The sequence below is a fragment of the Salvia miltiorrhiza genome, unplaced genomic scaffold (genome assembly GCF_028751815.1).
Source record: "Salvia miltiorrhiza cultivar Shanhuang (shh) unplaced genomic scaffold, IMPLAD_Smil_shh original_scaffold_453, whole genome shotgun sequence".
Taxonomy (NCBI): Eukaryota; Viridiplantae; Streptophyta; class Magnoliopsida; order Lamiales; family Lamiaceae; genus Salvia; species Salvia miltiorrhiza.
This window is the reverse complement of record NW_026651552.1, coordinates 200,054-220,068: the sequence shown is the minus strand read 5'-3', so window position 1 is coordinate 220,068 and position 20,015 is coordinate 200,054. Positions and strand designations below refer to the sequence as shown.

Sequence of the window (20,015 nt, the reverse complement as noted above, 5' to 3'; positions counted from 1 at the left end):
GGTTCGGTTCCAAAAATTAAAAATCGATAAGTTTTGGTTCGGTTTCGGTTTTCAGTTTTTGGTTCGATTTTAAACCGAACCGAACCGATAAATATTATTTTATTATATATTTATATTTTATAATAGATATTCAATTTTCTAATTTTTAATTGGTTTATATATTTATATTTTATTATATATTTATATTTTATATATTTTATAATATATTACTTGGTTTTTTTCATAAATTATATATTTATATTTTTACATTATTTTTACAGGTTTTTAATTGTTTTTTTTGAAGAAAAAGTTTTTTGTTTTTTTTGCATTGGTTCCGTAAACTGAACCGAAACCGAAATGGTAAAACCGGTTCGGTTTGGCACCTCCAATTGGTGCGGTTCGATTCCAATTTTAACCATCGGTTTGGTTTTCGGTTTTAGATTTTTGGTTCGGTTTTGCACCGAACTAAACCGATGCTCACCCCTATATGAATCTATAAGATTGGATATCAAATTGTCATAAAAAATTTAGGATTCTTTGTAATTAGTTAGGATTTAGGAATGACTAAAAAATGTTAAACAAAATGCTCAAAATGAGAGAGGTATTAACTATTAACTTAACCTATATATTGCATAATTACTCCTAAAAAAAAACTATTGCATAATTAATCTACCGATCATGCTCGGAAACAAATGCTAGAAGTTACCATTTTATTCATGTCATGAATGAACACCAACCGATAAACATTACATATATATATTTTTCTCTTGGAAGTAATTGTCATTGCTTTCTCAAGCAGAAACAAATAAATCACCAAGTATTTATTCTTAGATTATTTGTAATATATCGAAATTATATAATCTATAAAAGTGTTGTTCGTTATTATTATTATTATTATTATTATTATTATTATTATTATTATTATAAAAAAAATGTCTAAATACAAAATGCCCAAAAAAGTTAATTTTCAGATGTTGCTGTCCTCGAACCCGTGCAAATTCAGTCCTTCAAGCTATATTTTTGGCTCAGCCACTATATATATATATGGTTTCAAACAAATAAGAATAACTACTGTAAATATATAAAGTTAATGGGAAGTTTAATATTTATATCGGGTCATTTAATTATTTACCATAGGCCCACTACTAACACTGTTCGCTGCCACTGTGGAAAATGAATGGCCAAATTATTTTCACCCAAAAAAGGGGAACCAAAAAAGTGAAACTCTTATTATACCATCTGTTACCATATCAAATAAGAGAGTAGCGTCTCTGTGCAGATATAAATATTCTATTTATTACTTTACCAAAAATATTGTAAATCAGAAAATAATGCCCCTACTATTCAAATTAAATATAACAGTGATACTGGCCACTAGATTTCTATAATACAAAGTAATAATAATATTAATAATTACAATGATGATAAGAATAATAATATAATATCTTTATTCTTAAGTAGTTATGTTATAAGTTATAAGATGTCAAAATAGCAACAGCCATTTAACTTTTTCGAGGTCTTGAGTTATGAAGAAAAGTCAAAAGGTTTTTATTAGGGGAAAAAATAATAGATATTTTGCTTGAGACGAATTAATAAGCCAAGAAAGGTGGTAGATATATAGGAATACAATCTTAATAGCATTGTATAAGCGTGTCGGTTGGTAATTAATTAACAAACAGTAGCTAAATAAAGTCATTTGTGGCAATTTAATTAATCATGAATTAGCTATTAATTTGCAGTATTACATAGTTAATGAAAAAAATTGCTATTGATATTAATTTATATAGAATTCAAGTGATGAACGTAAAATTATGTGGGCGGCTGCAGAAACAAAATGTTGGTAGACACGATTGTTTTTTTTTTTTTTTTTGAGAATAGTAGAGACTCTACTGTTAGGGAGGTGGTCTCCTGTACATCCGGGTGTATCGTACATTCGGGTTATATTCGATTCGGATCCTGATCCAATTGGATTATCTTGATTTAGTTTTTTTGAAATGACACTAACACTAATACGAAATAACAGTAACACTAACACGATCTTGGAATGACACTAACACTATTTTGTTTTACAAATGACACTATTTTGAAAATGACACTAACTGTTGGGAACTTAATGGAATATCCTAATCCTTGTTTTGATGATACCAAAATCCATAGGCTTTGTTTGTAATAGACTAGAACTGTTCGAACTCAAGTGTTAGAGTTCTTTTCTAGTTTAGTTGCTGTTCTGAAGACTGAAGACTGAAGATAAGACTGAAGCCTGAAGTTACCAACTGAAGTATCAGTTGAAGAATCAGTCTTGAACTGATTACTTAATGCGTGCCACGTGGAATCAGCAGACTGATACTAAAGTCAAGTATCAGTTAAACATTCTTCCTCAGACTGAATCTCCAACGTTCAAAGGAAGCCACGTACTCCAAAAGTACAACCACATTAAATGCAGAGATCTCAGGATCATCCCCTCTCTCTGCAGAGGTCATTCCTATTTGGTGACTACTTTATCAGAGACGTCGCATCTCCAGCTCTTCAACATAGCCGTTCTCACCAAACAAGAAACCTCGAAAATTGAAGCATCAGCCCAAGTTCAAATTACTCTCTAACGGAAGAGATTTTGAAGACCTTCTCCGCCGACGGATCTATTCAAGACCTCTACAATAAATAGCGCTCGAGGATCACTTCAATCTTCACCGATTCAACAACATAAGCTGAAGCTCTGCCAAAATTGCGTCTCAGCCGAAAGCTCAAATTCCCAAAGCTTGAATCGAAGAAGAGAATCCCAAAGCCAAAAATCAGTCACTGCTGATTACATATATTCTCTTAGACCTTAGGCAAACCTCTGTTTACCCAAAGCCTAGGTCAAAACTAACTCCAAAGAACTTGTTCTTTGAAGTTTAGTTGGCAAGATTTCAAACCTCCCTTCAACCGATAGAATCGAGTGTTTGAGTTGCAAAGGAGTTCAGGAAGGTACTCTGTCTCCGTGAGATCCTAGTGCCAGTTCGTGCTAGGAGTGAGAAATTCAACAAGGTGTGTTAGTACCGAAGATTGGATCATCAGTTGATTCGGTTGTGTGCACCCGCAAGCACACGGTTCGGTTTGCTGTGCACCCGTAAACTCTAGCATCGGTTTGCAGTGCACCCGTAAGCACTTGTAGAGTGAAGTTGTTGGTCTGATCAACCGACCGTGGATGTAGGAAGTGTTTTTCGAACCACGTAAAAATCTCTGTGTTATTTATAGCTTTCAGTTTTACTTTCCTACTTGTGTTCTTACCTTTGATAAACTGAATACTGATTAATTGCAAAGAGAAACTTAAGACTAACAACGTGCTCAACCAAGGCTATTACGAAACAAAAGTATTTCCGCTGCGTATGTTATCAGTCTGACTGATCTATCCTTTGATAGTCAGTAAAATTTATAACATCTCTGTTTTTATCAAACTCAACTGAAGCCTTACGTGCATCAGTTAAGTTCTTGTGACTTAACTGATAACTCCTTACTGAAGAGTCTTTCAGTATCAGTCGTCAACCCTGTTTTGGTCAAATATCTTTTCAATAAACAGGTGTGTGTGTTTGAGATTAAAGTTTCGTTTTTATCTCTGTACTGAGATCCTTCTGATTTTAAAAATAGCCTATAGGTGTATTCCCCCCATACACCTATTCTAGACCCTCCGGACCTAACACTAACACTATATCAAAATGACACTAATACTTGACATTCGGATATGATAGTTCAGTTGGATCAAATTCGGATCAAAATTCGGGTCGGAAACGACCCGCCCGAGTGTACTGTTCACCCAGGTGTAGAGAAGATTTTGTGCTATTGTTATTATACTATTACTTTTACAATCAGATCTATATTAAAAATAAGGATATCATACAAAAAATATCACAACTATATGGATAAAAATGCATAATTATTTTATACATCGAAAAATATGTACATTAATTGTTTGTTGTTTCTTCTTCGCTCTAATGTCCACCTTTTAACAACCATTTTTTTTTACTTTCTTTGCAATTTTAGCTATTCTGACCCTCCAACCTTTGGCGATTCTAACTTCAATTACACTGTTTAGTAAAGACTAAAGATAATTTTCGACAATTTCAATAATTTTGACAAAAAAAAAAGCAAAAAAAAAAGTTTGATAGTAACTTAAGCCCCTCCCCCCTCCTCAGCGTGTTCGCCCCTACTTATCCAGTACTGATGATTCCATATTAACTTTCCATTAACTTTATTATTTATTTATTTATTTGTTTTGTGATCCCGTGAGAATTCTTAATCGCTACTTTCCTTGACCCTTGGATAAATCTCTTAATTTTTGTTCGGGTTAATGATCAAATTTATCACAATTTTTATTGACTTTATCAATTCTATCATAACTTTTTGTTTTTGGAGAGGAATTCTATCATAACTTTTTGAAACTATCATAACTTTTTGAAACTAAATAATTCTATCATAACTTTTTGAAACTAAATAAATTTTATAATTGAAATTTCAATCCAACAGTTAAATCGTTATACGACGTGTCGGATTATGAACTATTATTTGCTCTGAAAAATAAGTTGTATATGAAGATATTGATATTTCACTTTAATTTTTATTTTGAGATATATTATTTCAAAAATGATAGAAAAAATTGATACATAAGATTGAGATATACTCCATCCGTCCCAATAATGAAAACACACTTCATTTGGGCACGGAGATTAAGGAGAGGTAGTTTAGGTGATAAAGTGAGATAGTTTAGCTGATAAAGTGTTGTGGCCCACATCATTAGTGTATTTGATTAGTTTAAGTTTAATGAATTTATTTAATGTTTGTGCTGGAATTTAAACTTTTTAACTTCAAAAATTTTGAAAATTTTAATTAATTTAATTAAATTTATTTTTTTTGTCCAAAATTTATATTCAATTGAATTCAATTTATATTTAACCTTCTCTGTTTCCGACCACGCCCCCGCCGTCCTTCGCCGCACACCCACCACCCCGCCGCCCCCCATGTCCATCCACTGCCACCCCAAACCTCTGAGGCGGCGGAAACAGCAGAATTGGGAGATTCTCCAACCCCTGTCTTTACCGTCAGACTTCGAGTTCTTCGACCATCTCAACCAAAACGGAGCTCCAACGATCCACAAAATGAAACTCAGAATCGAACCAAAATGTTAACCAAAAAATGAAAATCAAAATCGAACCAAAAAGAGGACCAAAATCGAGTGTGTGGGCTAGGGCTCAGCCCTCTACCCTCGTCAGTGTGTGGGCGAGTGGTTGGAGGCTTCGCAGCAGAGTCCGGCAAGAGCGGCAGCATTGATGGACGAAATTGACATCTCCGCCGCCCTACAAACCCTAGCCACTAGAACCAGATCCGCCGCGCCTGCATACCCTAGCCCCAAGATCCGCCGGAGAAGAGAAGGGTATGGGTGGCGGCTGTTCGACCGGAGAAGGCTCGTTGCTGCTGTTCTTCCGGCGCCGAGAGAGAGAGGGCGAGACAGAGGCGAGACCGGTGGCGCCGAGAGAGAAAGGGTGAGACAGAGACGAGACAAGGGACACTTGCGGAGGTCCGGTTGATGTTCGGCAGGACAATGGCGGTGATTAGGGAGAGAGGGCGCGATGAGGGTGAATACCGCCGGCAGGGCAGCGGCAGCGGCGCCAAGAGTGCCGAGAGAGGGAGGATGAGTGAGAATATTCAAGAGAGGGGGAAAGGATTTAGGGTTTTATTAGACTTTTATACCCTAATTAGTGATAAATTAATTAATGATTGTTAAGTCCTAATTCTTTCCTTATTTGGAAGTGTCTTTATTATTGGGACAACCCAATAAGAAAAGTGTGTCTTCAATAATGGGACGGAGGGAGTAATTGATAAGTTTGTGATATAATTGATACATGTTGAAAGGTTGTGATATAATTGTTACAATTGCAAAATTTTTTTAATAGAATTGATGAATTTTAAAGATTAGGATATAATTAATAAATAAAATAGTTAAAAGTCAAAATAAATTCGATCATTAACCCTTTTTTTTGCACTTTGCACCTGCCATCTTATTTGTCTTGTTTGTTTTTTTTGTTTTAGCCAAAGAAAAATATTCATAAATTCAAGGAATGTTTACATCAAGAGGAAGCACACCAGCATAACAGAAAGGAAGGGAAAAACATAAAGCATGTGAAACTAAACTGTTAGGTCCGGGGGGTCTCGAATAGGTGTATGGGGGGGGGGGGAAATACACCTATAGGCTAGTTTTACAACAATCTACTGACCTCAATCAGAGGGATCTCAGTCAGAGATCAAAACGAAACTTTACACGCAAACAAGGACTCCTGTTTTACTGAAATCAGTTTTGACCAACAGGGTTGACGACTGATACTGAAAGCTCTTCAGTAATGAGTTATCAGTTAAGTTGCTGGAACTTAACTGATCCAAGAAAGGGCTTCAGTCGTGTTTGCTAAGATAGAGATGATATCACTCTTCCTTACTATCAGAGGATAGTTCAGTCAGATAGATATCATACGCAGCGGAAATTAAACTTCGTTTTGTAATAGCCTCGGTGGAACAGATAGTTGGATTAAGGTTTCTCTTTTCAGTTATTCAGTGTTCAGTTTTATCAATAGAAATAGCACAAGTAAGAATGTAAAACTGAAAGCTGTAAATAACACAGAGACTTTTACGTGGTTCGGAAAAACCCTTTCCTACATCCACGACTGGTTGATCAGACCAACAATCCACTCTGCAAGTGCTTCACTGGTGCACTGCAAACCGTACCCGTGTGCTTGCCTGGTGCACACAACCGTAAACTGAAGAAAACCCTTCTTCAGTACCCACACACCTCGCGTAGGATTTCCCTGCTAAGCACACCTCGTGCTCAGACTTTTCACTCAGAGTTCAAAGTACCTTCCTGAACTCCGAACCACTCAAACACTCTTATGGGTGGGGAGGTTTGAACGAGTGCCAACTATACTTATGTTCGCTAATATTTTCACCACGCCGCAAGTATACGGGTAGTTGCAATATATGGAAGCAAGGTCGTATCCCACAAGGATTAGTAGTTCAATCTAGTGATTATCCTAATTCATTATGCTAGAGCTATTTAGACTAAACAATGAGGTGAAAGGTTCAATTATCTAAACAATTATCGAGCAACTTCAAAGACAAATAAGATCAAACAAACAAAGAGAATTAAACAAGTGATGAAGATGGTTTAGGGATTAGGCATCAATGGATTAGCAATGAACTTCAATTTAGCTCAACATTAGTCTTGATATTCCTATTTATCTAAAGTGATCTCCCAACTAGTTCTAGCCCCTTCCCAGACGACTAAAACGGTAGATTACGGGTCATAGTTGCCGTCCCCAATCAACTTCTAACCTATAACTCCCAAAAGCACAATAAGATCGATAAACTGTCACCCAACTCTCAACCTCCCGGTCTATTGAGTCAATATGTTTCAAGCTCCTAATCTATTATGATTATCATCTCCCGATTCAAATCACAAATGAGAAATGCATAGAAAGTGGCCAACAATCCATACAAGAAAGAAATCTAGGGCTTGAAAAGATAAAGACAAGGAAATAATCAAGACATGTATTAAGCATAATAATCAATCCATTACATAATCTACTAGCCTAACCCCCAAACCAATGGGGGATTTAGCCTATCATGCTTACAATCAAAATACTTAATTCAAGGAAATTCATAAATGAAAGAGAGAGAGAGAGAGTAAGAGGTGACAAATCCTATTTAATTAGCTTCCTTCAATCTTCTCTCTTCTTCAATGTCCTTCCAATCTTGGTGGTTGAGTGTAGTTATGGAGGCTAGGGTTTTGGTGTGGAGTATTGGGGAAGATGAAATTGGGTGTCTTCAATGTTGGGGAAGATGAAAGATATGAGAAAAAAGGGGAAAAAGGGGGTTTTGGGGCAAAAATCACGTCTGGGCCCACCAAAGGGGGCAATCCCGCCTTTTTCCCGCGACCACGGCATGAACCGCGGTCAAGAACGCGGCCAAAATGAGAGGAGACCGCGGTCGAGGCCCGCGGCCGCGGCTCGGACTGCGGGTGATTGCCAAAAACGTTCTGGACTGCTCTGGACCAGAGGCCCGCGGTCGGGTCCGCGGCCGCGGCCCGGACCGCGGCTTACTGGGCAATTTTGGAGCAGAGGCCCGCGGTCGGGCCCGTGGCCGCGGCCCGTACCGTGGGGTCCTGGGCTTTATGCGCAGTCCGCTTGTTCGGCTCCGTTCTCCCTCGTTCGGACTCGGATTTGGTCGCCGTTTGCGCTCACGGATTCCTCTCGAGACGTACTTCAATCTCATGTCTTCAAAATCGTCCAATTAATCTTTGATTTTTCCTGAAATCACTCCAAAAGATACACCAAGCATCAAAACTCAACTCAAAATTGGGGTACAAACACATATTAGCAATCAAAATATGAAGAGAAATGACAACAAATCATGTGGAATTGAGGTACGAAAACCATGTTTGTCAACTTACAAAGAACAAGTTCTTTGAAGCAAGTTTGACCTTTGGCTTCTGGGTAAACAGATATATGCCTAGGGTCTAAGAGAATGTATGTAATCAGCAGTGACTGATTTTGGCTTTGTAATTCTCTTCTTCGATTCAAGCTTTGGGGCGGTTAAGCTTTAGGCTGAGTAGCAATTTTGGCAGAGCTTCAGCTTATGTCGTTGAATCGGTGAAGGTTGAAGTGATCCTCAAGCGCTATTTGTAGGAGAACTCTTGAATAGATCCGTTGGCGTAAATCGTCCTCAAGATTTCTTCCGTTGGAGAGCAATTCGAATTTGGGCTGAGGCTTCAATCTTCGAGGTTCCTTGTCTGTGTGGAAACGGCTCTCTTTGATGGACAGGAGATGTGACATCTTTGAAAAGTAACCACCAGATAGGAATGACCTCTGCAGAGATAAGATATTCTGAGATCTCTGCATTTAATGCGGCTGTACTTGTGCGTACGTGGCTTCCTCTGAACGTTGGAAGATCAGTCCTAGGAGGAATGTTCAACTGATACTTGACTTTAGTATCAGTCCTTTGCGCGCATTAAATAATCAGTCTTCAACTGATTCTTCAACTGATACTTCAGTTGGTAACTGCAGTCTTCAGTCTGCAGTCTTCAGTCTTCGTTCTTCAGTCTTCAGTCTTCGACACCGCAACTAAACTAGAAACGAACTCTAACACTTGAGTTCAAAACGATTCTAGTCTATTACATATAAGTCCTATGAATTTTGGTATCATCAAAACAAGGGTTAGGATATTCCACAAGGTTCCCAACAATTTCCCCCTTTTTGATGATGCCAAAACCACACAGCAGTTCTAGACAGCAAAAAGACTGAACTCACAGTACAAGTTCTAAACAAGGGGTGAAAACAGTTCCCCCTTAACAATGGAACCTAAAAACTTGTACTTAGAGCAAGAACGAAAACAGTTTTAAAAACAGAACAAAAAGAAGACAGAAAAACCATAATCAGAGCCTGGACAAAGAGTCATTGTCTTCAGGTTGAGATCAATAAGAAGTTCATTTCATTAAAAGGGACTGATAAGCCATCAGTCGAGGTACAGAGCAAGACTTACATTGGAGACAAAAGAAAAACAAAAACATCATGGGAAACCCATGGACTCCAGCAGTCTGCTTGGCTGCGCCTTGAACTTCTTGATCTTCATCTTTTGTCTTCGTGTCTTCATGTTCCTAAGCTTGTTCCACTCTCACTTGTTTTCCGTTGAATCGAGGTCTCTTCTGAAACGTCATCCTTCTGGTGATCCTTAGCTATCCCATCTACAGTCAAGAAATAGGGACATGAGTAACCTTCTTAAAGGTTGCTCACTGACTCTGACTTTCCCAACTTTCCCCCTTTTTGGCAACATCAAAAAGAGAGATGACCATGGAAGCTGAAATCAAATGAGACTTCAACTCCAATTCTCAAGTAGTGGTGACGACTTGAGAAGGGGAGGAGTCCCGACTATGCAGAAGGAGAAGGACGTCAGGAGTGGGTGGAGAAGAATGAAAAAGAGAGGACGGAGAAGGCGGGAAGACAGAGGAATGATGAGAAGCAGTGTGAAGGAAATGAAACTATGTATAGCATCGTTAGAGATAATCATGAGATGCAGCTATACATACTATCCGGAGAGCGAGGAGACAGACGAGGAGAGAAGAATTATAGGAGTGCGAGAGGAGGGGAGGAAAAACGAAGGAAATGCATGGCGAGGCGTTGATGAAAGAATTGGATCAAAATGCACCTCGTCATACATGGGAGAGAAGAAGATGTGAAGATGAAGAATCGAATTAGTGGTAGTCGTGAGGACTAGCACTGTCGATTTTGCGCCGAATGGCAATGAGCTTCTACGCATTGCTGTTGCACCACATGGAGGCTTCACCAAAAGGCGAGAAGCTTCCTGAGAATCAGGTGAAGTCTGTCCATATTTAGACAGGAACTTCTAATCCATGTGCCGGGCATGAGGATGGAAGACGCTCGCTTCGCTGGATACAAGTGAGGGTAGAGCAAACTTTGACGCCGGAGAGACGTTGAGATCCAGTGGAAGGGTCCGGTGAAGACCAAGTGTGTGAGCGTCATTCTTCCACTCCATGACTTTGCAGTCATAGATTTCTCTTTTAGTCGGAACAATTTTTCTCTGCAACTTTTGAAACAATTGAAACTTTTTCTCACAATGAAGGCTGTGGAGAGTTGTTAGTTGATGCAGAAAAATCGTGAAGACAACATGGTATAAATAGACAAGATTTGAACCATGTAAGAAGATGAAAGGTTTTTCGAAAACTGTGCCTAAAATGCATTTGAAGAGAAAATTCGCGTCCGCCGTCACTGCGAGGGATTGCGTCTTCAAAAAGTTGAAAGGCATCATTACATACTGTCATGTCAATGAGCTTTTCAAGAAATTTTATTGTAGAGGCACAAAGGTTGGAAAGATTTTTGGCAATAAGATCAGGACAAGTTCAATTAAAATAGATTTTCACTTTATAAAAATCTTGTCCTTCTCGGATATTCCATTTTCCAACAATTCCAACAATCAGTTAAAGTTTTTGAAAGAAACTGATCAGTTAGAGAAAAGATTTTGAACTAAAAACTTAAAGCTCATAACTGAAATAACTGATTTTGAAAGGTAAGCATTTAAAATACTTACTGATCAACTGAACATCGTAGTCAGTTGATACCACGTGATCATGGTTGATTCATCAGGATGACTTCTTCTTCAGATGAGCATTTGGACTTCATTACTTTCCACGTCGGCGAACGTAGAAGCAGCAGTTGGTTGACCACCAGTCAGCATGACTGTTTGAGAAAATCTTCAAACACAGCATCACTCTTCAGGGTTGATGAGGCCGATCTTTGCACATAGATCATTGAACCTCTCTTCTGGAAGAGCCTTGGTCAGTAGGTCCGCTCTCTGAATAGCAGTGGGAATCCATTCCACAGAGACATTCTTCTTTTCGACATGATCACAAATGAAGTGATGTCGAATTTCAATATGCTTTACTCTGGTGTGGTTAACTGGATTCTGGGAGATTGCAATAGCACTGGAGCTGTCGCAATAGATAGGAACTTCCTTTTCGTCGATCCCATAGTCCTTTAGTTGATGGACTAACCACAGGATTTGTGAGCAGCAGCTTCCGGCAGCAACATATCCAGCTTCAGTTGTAGAGGTGGCGACTGAAGTCTGCTTCTTCGAAAACCAAGAAATGAGCTTGTTGCCTAGGAATTGACATGTTCCGGAGGTTGATTTGCGATCAAGCATGCATCCACCGAAGTCTGAATCTGAATATCCGGTGAGCTTGATGTCGTCGTCTGCTGGATACCACAATCCTAAATTGGGCGTGCCATTGAGATATCTCAGAATCCGCTTTGCTGCATCCAAATGAGCGTCCTTAGGATCTGATTGGTATCTTGCACATACCCCGACTGCAAATGCGATATCTGGTCTGCTCGCAGTCAAATACAGCAAAGATCCAATGATTTCTCTGTACTTCTTCGAAGAAACAGAGTTTCCTTCTAAACCTGGATCAACTTTCCAGTTTGTGTTCATTGGGATCTTGACTGACTTCATGTGCTGAATACCGAACTTAGCTATCAGCTCCTTTGCATACTTGGACTGGCTGATCAGTATTCCTTCGTTGGTCTGCTTGACTTGCAATCCGAGAAAGAAATTCATTTCTCCCATCATGGACATTTGAAACTTGTTGGTCATGATGTCAGCAAACTTCTTGCACATGCGTTCGGATTTGGATCCAAAGATTATGTCATCGACATAAATCTGAACAAGCAAGAGATCTTCTCCTTCTTTGAGAGTGAATAGAGTTCTGTCCACAGATCCCTTTTTGAAGCCTTGTTCAACCAGATACTCCGAGAGAGTATCATACCACGCTCTTGGTGCTTGCTTCAACCCATAGAGCGCTTTCTTCAGCTTGTACACCTTTTCTGGTCCAGCAACCTCAAACCCTGGAGGTTGTTCCACATAGACTTCATCTGTGAGCACTCCATTGAGAAATGCGCACTTGACATCCATTTGGTGTACCTTGAAACCTTTGTGAGCTGCGAAGGCTAAGAAGAGTCTGACTGCCTCCAATCTGGCAACTGGGGTAAACGTCTCGTCGTAGTCGATTCCTTCTTCTTGACTGTATCCTTTAGCCACTAGCCTTGCTTTGTTTCTCACAACGTTTCCTTCTTCATCTTCCTTGTTCTTGAAAATTCATTTCAAGCCAATCATCTTTGCATCGTCTGGTCGATCCAGAAGCTCCCAAACTGAATTCCGGTTGAATTCATTGAGTTCTTCTAGCATTGCGATGACCCACTGAGTAGACTTCAGAGCTTCTTCAATATCCTTGGGCTCTGTAGTTGATAAGAAACAGCTGAAATTCTTATCTTCATTGATGCAGTTCTGATTGATGTCGAAGACGAGGTTGCACATTGATCTCCGAGTCTTGACGCCATCTGATGGTTCTCCAATGATGTTCTCCTTTGAGTGGAGTTCAAACCATCTTCGATACTTCTTGATTTCTTCTGGAGATGGTGGGGTTTCTTCGGTCAGAATGGTTCTGAGGTGTTGAGCACCTTCTGGAGCAGGGGAGAGTTGAGCTGGGGCGGCTTCTGCGCGTTCAAATCGAACTTCAGCAACTTGGAGTTCCCCCTTGACTGATGCCATCTGCATTGGCTCCAGTCTGAACTTCAGACCTTTGGTTGATCTTCTGATACTGAAGCATCTCAGCATCTTCATCTTTGCCAGGTCCCCACACCAAGACAGTAGAGGGCTCGATGTTGTGGATTTCAGCTTTGGAACCTTCAGCGATCTGAACATACTTTTCAGCATCTTATTCCCTGAAACCATCTGTAGACTCATCAAAGATCACATGAGGTGTTTCTTCAACACAAAGAGTTTGAGTATTAAACACTCGATAGGCTTTGCTTGAACGTTCTGTTCCAGAGTATCCAAGGAAGACTCCTGGATCAGCCTTGCTATCGAAAGTGTTCAACCTCTTCTTATCATTGTTGTGTATGAAACACTTAGAACCGAAAGCATGAAAGTAGGCAATCGATGGCTTTCTGTTCTTCCATAACTCGTATAGAGTTCTTCCATGTCTCTGAATGAAGAAGGAGCGATTCTGCGTGTAGCATGCGTTGTTGACTGCTTCGGCCCAAAACTTCAAGGGGAGTTTTGACTCGGCTAGCATCATCCTTGCTGCTTCCTTCAGAGACCGGTTTCTTCTTTCTGCAACTCCGTTCTGCTGTGGAGTTCTTATTGCAGAAGTTTGATGACTGATTCCTTGTTCATAACAATACTTACGAATGACAGTATTGAGGAACTCAGTCCCATGATCTGATATGATGCTGATGATGTTGACTTCCTTTTCAACGCTCAGTCTTCTCAGCAGCTTTGGCAGTTCCTCCAGTGTCTCTTTCTTCTTGAAGAGAAAGATAACCCAAGTATATCGTGAATAATCATCCACAACTACTAAGGTGTACTTGCTACCGTTGTAGCTTCTTAGAGTGATCGGGCCAAACAGATCCATGTGAAGTAGATGCAGAATCCTTCCAGAGGAGTGTCCTGATTTTAACTTGAATGACGTCCGCGTCTGCTTTCCTCTGAGGCATGCTTCACATTCTTGCTTCTTCTGGAACACAATAGAAGGAAGACCTTCTACCAGTTGAAGTTTTTCAAGTTTGTTGATCGTCTTGAAGTTGAGATGGTTGAGTCTCTTGTGCCATAGCCAATTGAGCTCCGAGCTGCTCTTGCTGATGAGGCATGTTTCTGGTGGGCTGTCTTCCCAAGAAACGACGTAGAGACTTCCTTGTCTGAATCCTTTCAAAACCACCTTCTTTTGATTATTTCTAACAGTGAATTCATCCTTCTTGATCTTCACTGTGAAACCACTGTCACAAAATTGACTCACAGACAACAGATTATGTTTAAGACCAGAAACAAAGCTAACATTACTGATACTGGCGTTACCTATGTTGAGCACACCGTAGCCTTTTGTTTCTCCGATTGAGTTGTCTCCGAATGCAACTTTGGATCCAGCTTTCTCAACATACTGAGATAGATATTCTTTGTAGCCCGTCATGTGCTTTGAACAGCCACTGTCCAGATACCACATTCTGATCGAAGCTTTGACCTCTTCCTTCTTTTTGTGTTTCCTGATATTGACCTGCAAGGAAGAGTTGCTTCAGGCACCCAATCAAGCTTTGGGTCCTTTAATGTTAGCTCGAGTTCCCTTTGGAACCCATATCTGCTTCAGAGTTGGTCTGGCTGATCTCTTGCGCTTTGTTGAATGTCTGATTGACGTCGTTGGCGCTGCAGGTGGCACATGAGCATTCTTCTATTGAGAAATCCTTTTGAAGGCCTCACTCTTGTAGCAGTTCTGTCTGATGAGTGGTTGAGGTCTTCTTTGCTCGGCAAAGTATCTTCTCTGAGATACTCGAGTCTTTGCAGACTTTTGGAGACTTGGCTGATGTCCAGTAGCTTGTTGTCGTGGATGACTCTTGGCTCGTCTGGACTCAGCATTGCTTGGTCTCCATGGATGTTGTTCCTTCTGAAACTGAACTGAGGATGTCAGTTTCTGACTGATGTGACTTTTCTTCCCCCTGGATGGGTGAGGAAGATTCTTCTTGACTCCTAATGTTCCTTCCCGGATCTTTGACTGAAATCTGCTTTCCAGCCTTTTCAATAGAATGATCTGGTTGGGGGCCTCCTTAGCTCGTCTGTAGTTTCTCGGAGGTGGAACATTTGATCTAGCCATCAGTTTGCGCTTGCGAACTTCATCCATATCATGATCTCTTGATTCTTCTGAGGTTGTGATTTCAGAAGGATCGTCCTTTGAGATGATCATGATATCTTTTCCTTTGTCAGCTGCAACCTTTCCTCCGATGCTGTTGACCAGTCCTTTCGATGGAAAGTTGCTCATCATGGGAGACTGCATCATGCAGTTCTTGACTGTTTCTTCCAGCTTGTGATTGAGCCTCTTGATTTCATGAGATGCTCTTTCACATTCTGAGTTGGAGATTCTGAGCTCTTCTTCCAGTCGGTTGTTCTCCATGATTAGCTGATCAAGACAAGTTTCATCCGAAAAGTAGATGATTGTCTTATTCTTAGCTCGTTCATCATTGATCTCCTTGTCCATTTTCTGATTCTGCTTGAGGAGATCTTCGAACATTTTCCTCAGCTGACAGTGATCAGTCATGAGCTGATCAAACTCGTCAGTTTCATCGGATGAGCTACCTCCAGATTCTGAGCGGTCTCCTGAAAGCATCAGGAAGTTATCAGTATAAGGAGTTTTTGAGTGAGAGTTCACCTCTGAGCCATTCATTCCATTGTCGTAGCTGTTGTCAGCCACGCTTTCTGATTCATTGGCCATCAGGGCTCGGCTCTCATCATCTGAGCTGGAACTGTCGAAGTCGGATGATTCTGATGTGTCTTTGGAAGAGTCAGCATCGTCAGCAACCATCGCTTTCTTCTTCAAAAAGCTACGATCTTTCTTAGCTTTCAGTTCTCTGCGCTCAGTTGGAGTCAGATCAGGGCATTCATGTCGAAAGTGCCCTTTCTTTCTACATCCAAAGCATTCCATATCTTTGATGTCATAAGCGGCTGACTTCATTTCTCCGCTTCGATCTGTGGAATGTCTGGAGTTCCCTTCTCTTTCTTTTCCTTTGTAGTGCTGCTTGTGGAACCTTTTGTACTTCTGGAACTTGGACTCCATCTTGTTAAATCTGTCAGTCAACAAAGCATATTGACTGAAGAAGTCCTCTGGGTTGAGTTCCGTTGGCTCCTTAATTTGCTTCTTGCCTTCTCTGGTTGAGGCCTTCAGTGCAACTCCTCTTGAGGTTGATGGACCATCTTCGTCTGATCCTCCAGCCTTCTTGTTACCAAGATTTCTCAGAAGGTCGAACTCATTTTCCATGAGATCGGAGAAAAGCTTGCTTGTCGGGAGCTGACTGAATCCTGGCTTATGTTGATGAGCGACTGAGTAGATCTGCCATTCTCCACGTGGCAGTGCTCGAAGAATCTTCAGGTTGATTTCTCGTTGAGTGTATTTGTCTTTGGAAATGGATTGAACTTCATTCAAGATGAGATTGAATCTTTGTTCCATTTCCTCGACAGATTCATTCTTGAGCATGAGGAAGGAGTCGAACTTCTGGCAAGCTATTGATAGCTTATTCTCCTTGATTTTCTCGGAACCTACGCACATTCTTTCCAGAATGTCCCACATCTCCTTTGCTGTTCCGCACTTGATGATCTTCATGACATGCTTGTCAGGAACGGTGCCGGAGATGATGCTTTTGGCGAGGTTGTCTAACTCATCTTGCTTCCTTTCTTCTGTGGTGAAGTCTGCCTTTGCCTTGGGCTGGACCTCATCGTAAGGATCCTGATGGAGATCATTAGGAATCCTTTTGACAGTTTCGGTGATGGTGATTGGTCCGCTGGTGATGACTTCCCACATTCGGCAATGTTGGGCGGTGAGGAAGCTTTCAAGCCGAAACTTCAATATGTCGTATTTTTCAATACTAAACATAGGTAGAGAAGATAATCTTCTGTGGTTAGTCTCCATCAAAAAAGAGAGAACAGATAACAGCAGATAGAGCAAATAGCAAGCACAAAAAGAAAGAGTAAAACTTTTTCGAGACCTTTAAGAAAAGGATCTAGTTCAAGTAGAACCTAGTCAGATGCAGATAGTTCTTGCGAACAACCTGCTCTGATACCAATTGTTAGGTCCGGGGGGTCTCGAATAGGTGTATGGGGGGGGGGGGAATACACCTATAGGCTATTTTTACAACAATCTACTGACCTCAATCAGAGGGCTCTCAGTCAGAGATCAAAACGAAACTTTACACGCAAACAAGGACTCCTGTTTTACTGAAATCAGTTTTGACCAACAGGGTTGACGACTGATACTGAAAGCTCTTCAGTAATGAGTTATCAGTTAAGTTGCTGGAACTTAACTGATCCAAGTAAGGGCTTCAGTCGTGTTTGCTAAGATAGAGATGATATCACTCTTCCTTACTATCAGAGGATAGTTCAGTCAGATAGATATCATACGCAGCGGAAATTAAACTTCATTTTGTAATAGCCTCGGTGGAGCAGATAGTTGGATTAAGGTTTTTCTTTTCAGTTATTCAGTGTTCAGTTTTATCAATAGAAATAGCACAAGTAAGAATGTAAAACTGAAAGCTGTAAATAACACAGAGACTTTTACGTGGTTCGGAAAAACCCTTTCCTACATCCACGGCTGGTTGATCAGACCAACAATCCACTCCGCAAGTGCTTCACTGGTGCACTGCAAACCGTACCCGTGTGCTTGCCTGGTGCACACAACCGTAAACTGAAGAAAACCCTTCTTCACCACCCACACACCTCGCGTAGGATTTCCATGCTAAGCACACCTCGTGCTCAGACTTTTCACTCAGAGTTCAGAGTACCTTCCTGAACTCCGAACCACTCAAACACTCTTATGGGGGGGAGGTTTGAACGAGTGCCAACTATACTTACAAAGAACAAGTTCTTTGAAGCAAGTTTGACCTTTGGCTTCTGGGTAAACAGATATATGCCTAGGGTCTAAGAGAATGTATGTAATCAGCAGTGACTGATTTTGGCTTTGTAATTCTCTTCTTCGATTCAAGCTTTGGGGCGGTTAAGCTTTAGGCTGAGTAGCAATTTCGGCAGAGCTTCAGCTTATGTTGTTGAATCGGTGAAGGTTGAAGTGATCCTCAAGCGTTATTTGTAGGAGAACTTTTGAATAGATCCGTTGGCGTAAATCGTCCTCAAGATTTCTTCCGTTGGAGAGCAATTCGAATTTGGGCTGAGGCTTCAATCTTCGAGGTTCCTTGTCTGTGTGGAAACGGCTCTCTTTGATGGACAGGAGATGTGACATCTCTGAAAAGTAACCACCAGATAGGAATGACCTCTGCAGAGATAAGATATTCTGAGATCTCTGCATTTAATGCGGTTGTACTTGTGCGTGCGTGGCTTCCTCTGAACGTTGGAAGATCAGTCCTAGGAGGAATGTTCAACTGATACTTGACTTTAGTATCAGTCCTTTGCGCGCATTAAATAATCAGTCTTCAACTGATTCTTCAACTGATACTTCAGTTGGTAACTGCAGTCTTCAGTCTTCAGTCTTCAGTCTTCGACACCGCAACTAAACTAGAAACGAACTCTAACACTTGAGTTCAAAACGATTCTAGTCTATTACATATAAGTCCTATGAATTTTGGTATCATCAAAACAAGGGTTAGGATATTCCACAAGGTTTCCAACATAAACTATCAGCAACAACAGTCCCTTCACGAGGCGTCCAACTAAACTCAATATGACGAAAGGAACTAATCAACTCATAAATGGCTCTTAAGGTATCTCCAAGGTAAGAAAGGTCATCTTCCCTCTTAACCAAGTTCCAATAAAGAGCTTGGTTATCTGTTTCAAAAATCGTATCCGTAATCCCATGTTCCCGGCAAAGATGGAAACTCTCAAGCATCGCTAAAGCCTCGCCTTCAAGAGCGGTGAACGCCCCACCCTGTAACCATAACGGCTGCCCATCAAAACATTAGCTCTATCATTCATTACTACCCCCATACCAAGGCCGAGACCTTCATTTAGCGCCGCATCACTCGAGAACTTCATCTGCCCCGCCCTACAATAAACCACCCGATTCACCTTAGAATTTTGTTGGGAAGCACACGCCGAAGTCGACCATTGAGCACGAGACTCAATCGCCAAACACTCTATATGGGAGAGTTCTTCGTGTTGGAACACAAACATATTCCTCGCATACCAAATGGACCAAGCAAGACAAGCAAACTGGGAGTGGACTTCCCTATAAGGGCAGCTACGGATTTTTTTGAACCACTCTGGAATGGAGCAAAACCCTGATATAGGTGGCAAACGTAGAGGAGAAGCAGCCCGTAAAGTCTCAGCCCATACGCAATCGCGCAAATCATGCTCCATAGATTCCTCATGCACACCACATCTTCTACAAAAATTATCAATATCAATACCTCTATGCCGCAGAGCCTGAGCTGAATGAAGGGCATTAGCAAGACACTTCCACATAAATAACCGCACCTTGGTATCACATCTAGGTTCTAAACCCAATTCCATAATCCACCATAAGGAGAAGAAGACGATGCTTCATTTCTCAAACTCAGATTCACAGCAAGACGATACCCAGATTTAACCGTATACTCATTAAGATTACCACTAGGCCAAAACGGTCTATCCTTAACACTGGAGCTACCCCTTAATTGAGCTAAAACTCTCCACCAATCTCTGCTCTCAAGAACCTCCTCCAGCTTCCTTTCATCCCAAACAAATTCTTCTACTTCGTCATTCACAAGCAACTTCGCACACATAGATTTAAAACCAACCGCCACCCTTGCAACCTTGAATTAACCCTTACCATTTGGCAGCCATTGATCTAGTCCAATCCGAATACGATTCCCATTGCCCAATTTCCAGGCCAGACCAGCCACAAGAAAATCCTTGCCAACAAGAATACTTTTCCATGCATAAGATGGGTTATGAGCATTTCTAGCTAAAAGCAAATCATCCCACGGGAA

General features: G+C 40.7%; 1 protein-coding gene across 1 annotated transcript; it reads right to left on the bottom strand.

The window, feature by feature from the left end:
• Positions 1-18,691: 18,691 nt before the first annotated feature.
• Positions 18,692-19,808, bottom strand: LOC131004675 (uncharacterized). Its single transcript, XM_057931385.1, has 3 exons — positions 19,565-19,808; positions 19,027-19,475; positions 18,692-18,973 (listed from the first exon to the last, which is right to left on the bottom strand). Exons 1-3 carry the CDS (start codon positions 19,806-19,808, stop codon positions 18,692-18,694), a joined length of 975 nt encoding a protein of 324 aa, XP_057787368.1.
• Between the last annotated feature and the right edge of the window lie 207 nt (positions 19,809-20,015).

Bases quoted from the DNA above. Each gene is read 5' to 3' on its own strand.
- LOC131004675 (XM_057931385.1), bottom strand. From the start codon at position 19,808: ATGTGTGCGAAGTTGCTTGTGAATGACGAAGTAGAAGAATTTGTTTGG. The intron at 19,476-19,564 runs GTGGATTATGGA...CCCTTCATTCAG, and splicing joins ATCGTCTTCTTCTCCTTATG to CTCAGGCTCTGCGGCATAGA. The intron at 18,974-19,026 runs GTAGTAATGAAT...TTATGGTTACAG, and splicing joins GTCTCGGCCTTGGTATGGGG to GGTGGGGCGTTCACCGCTCT.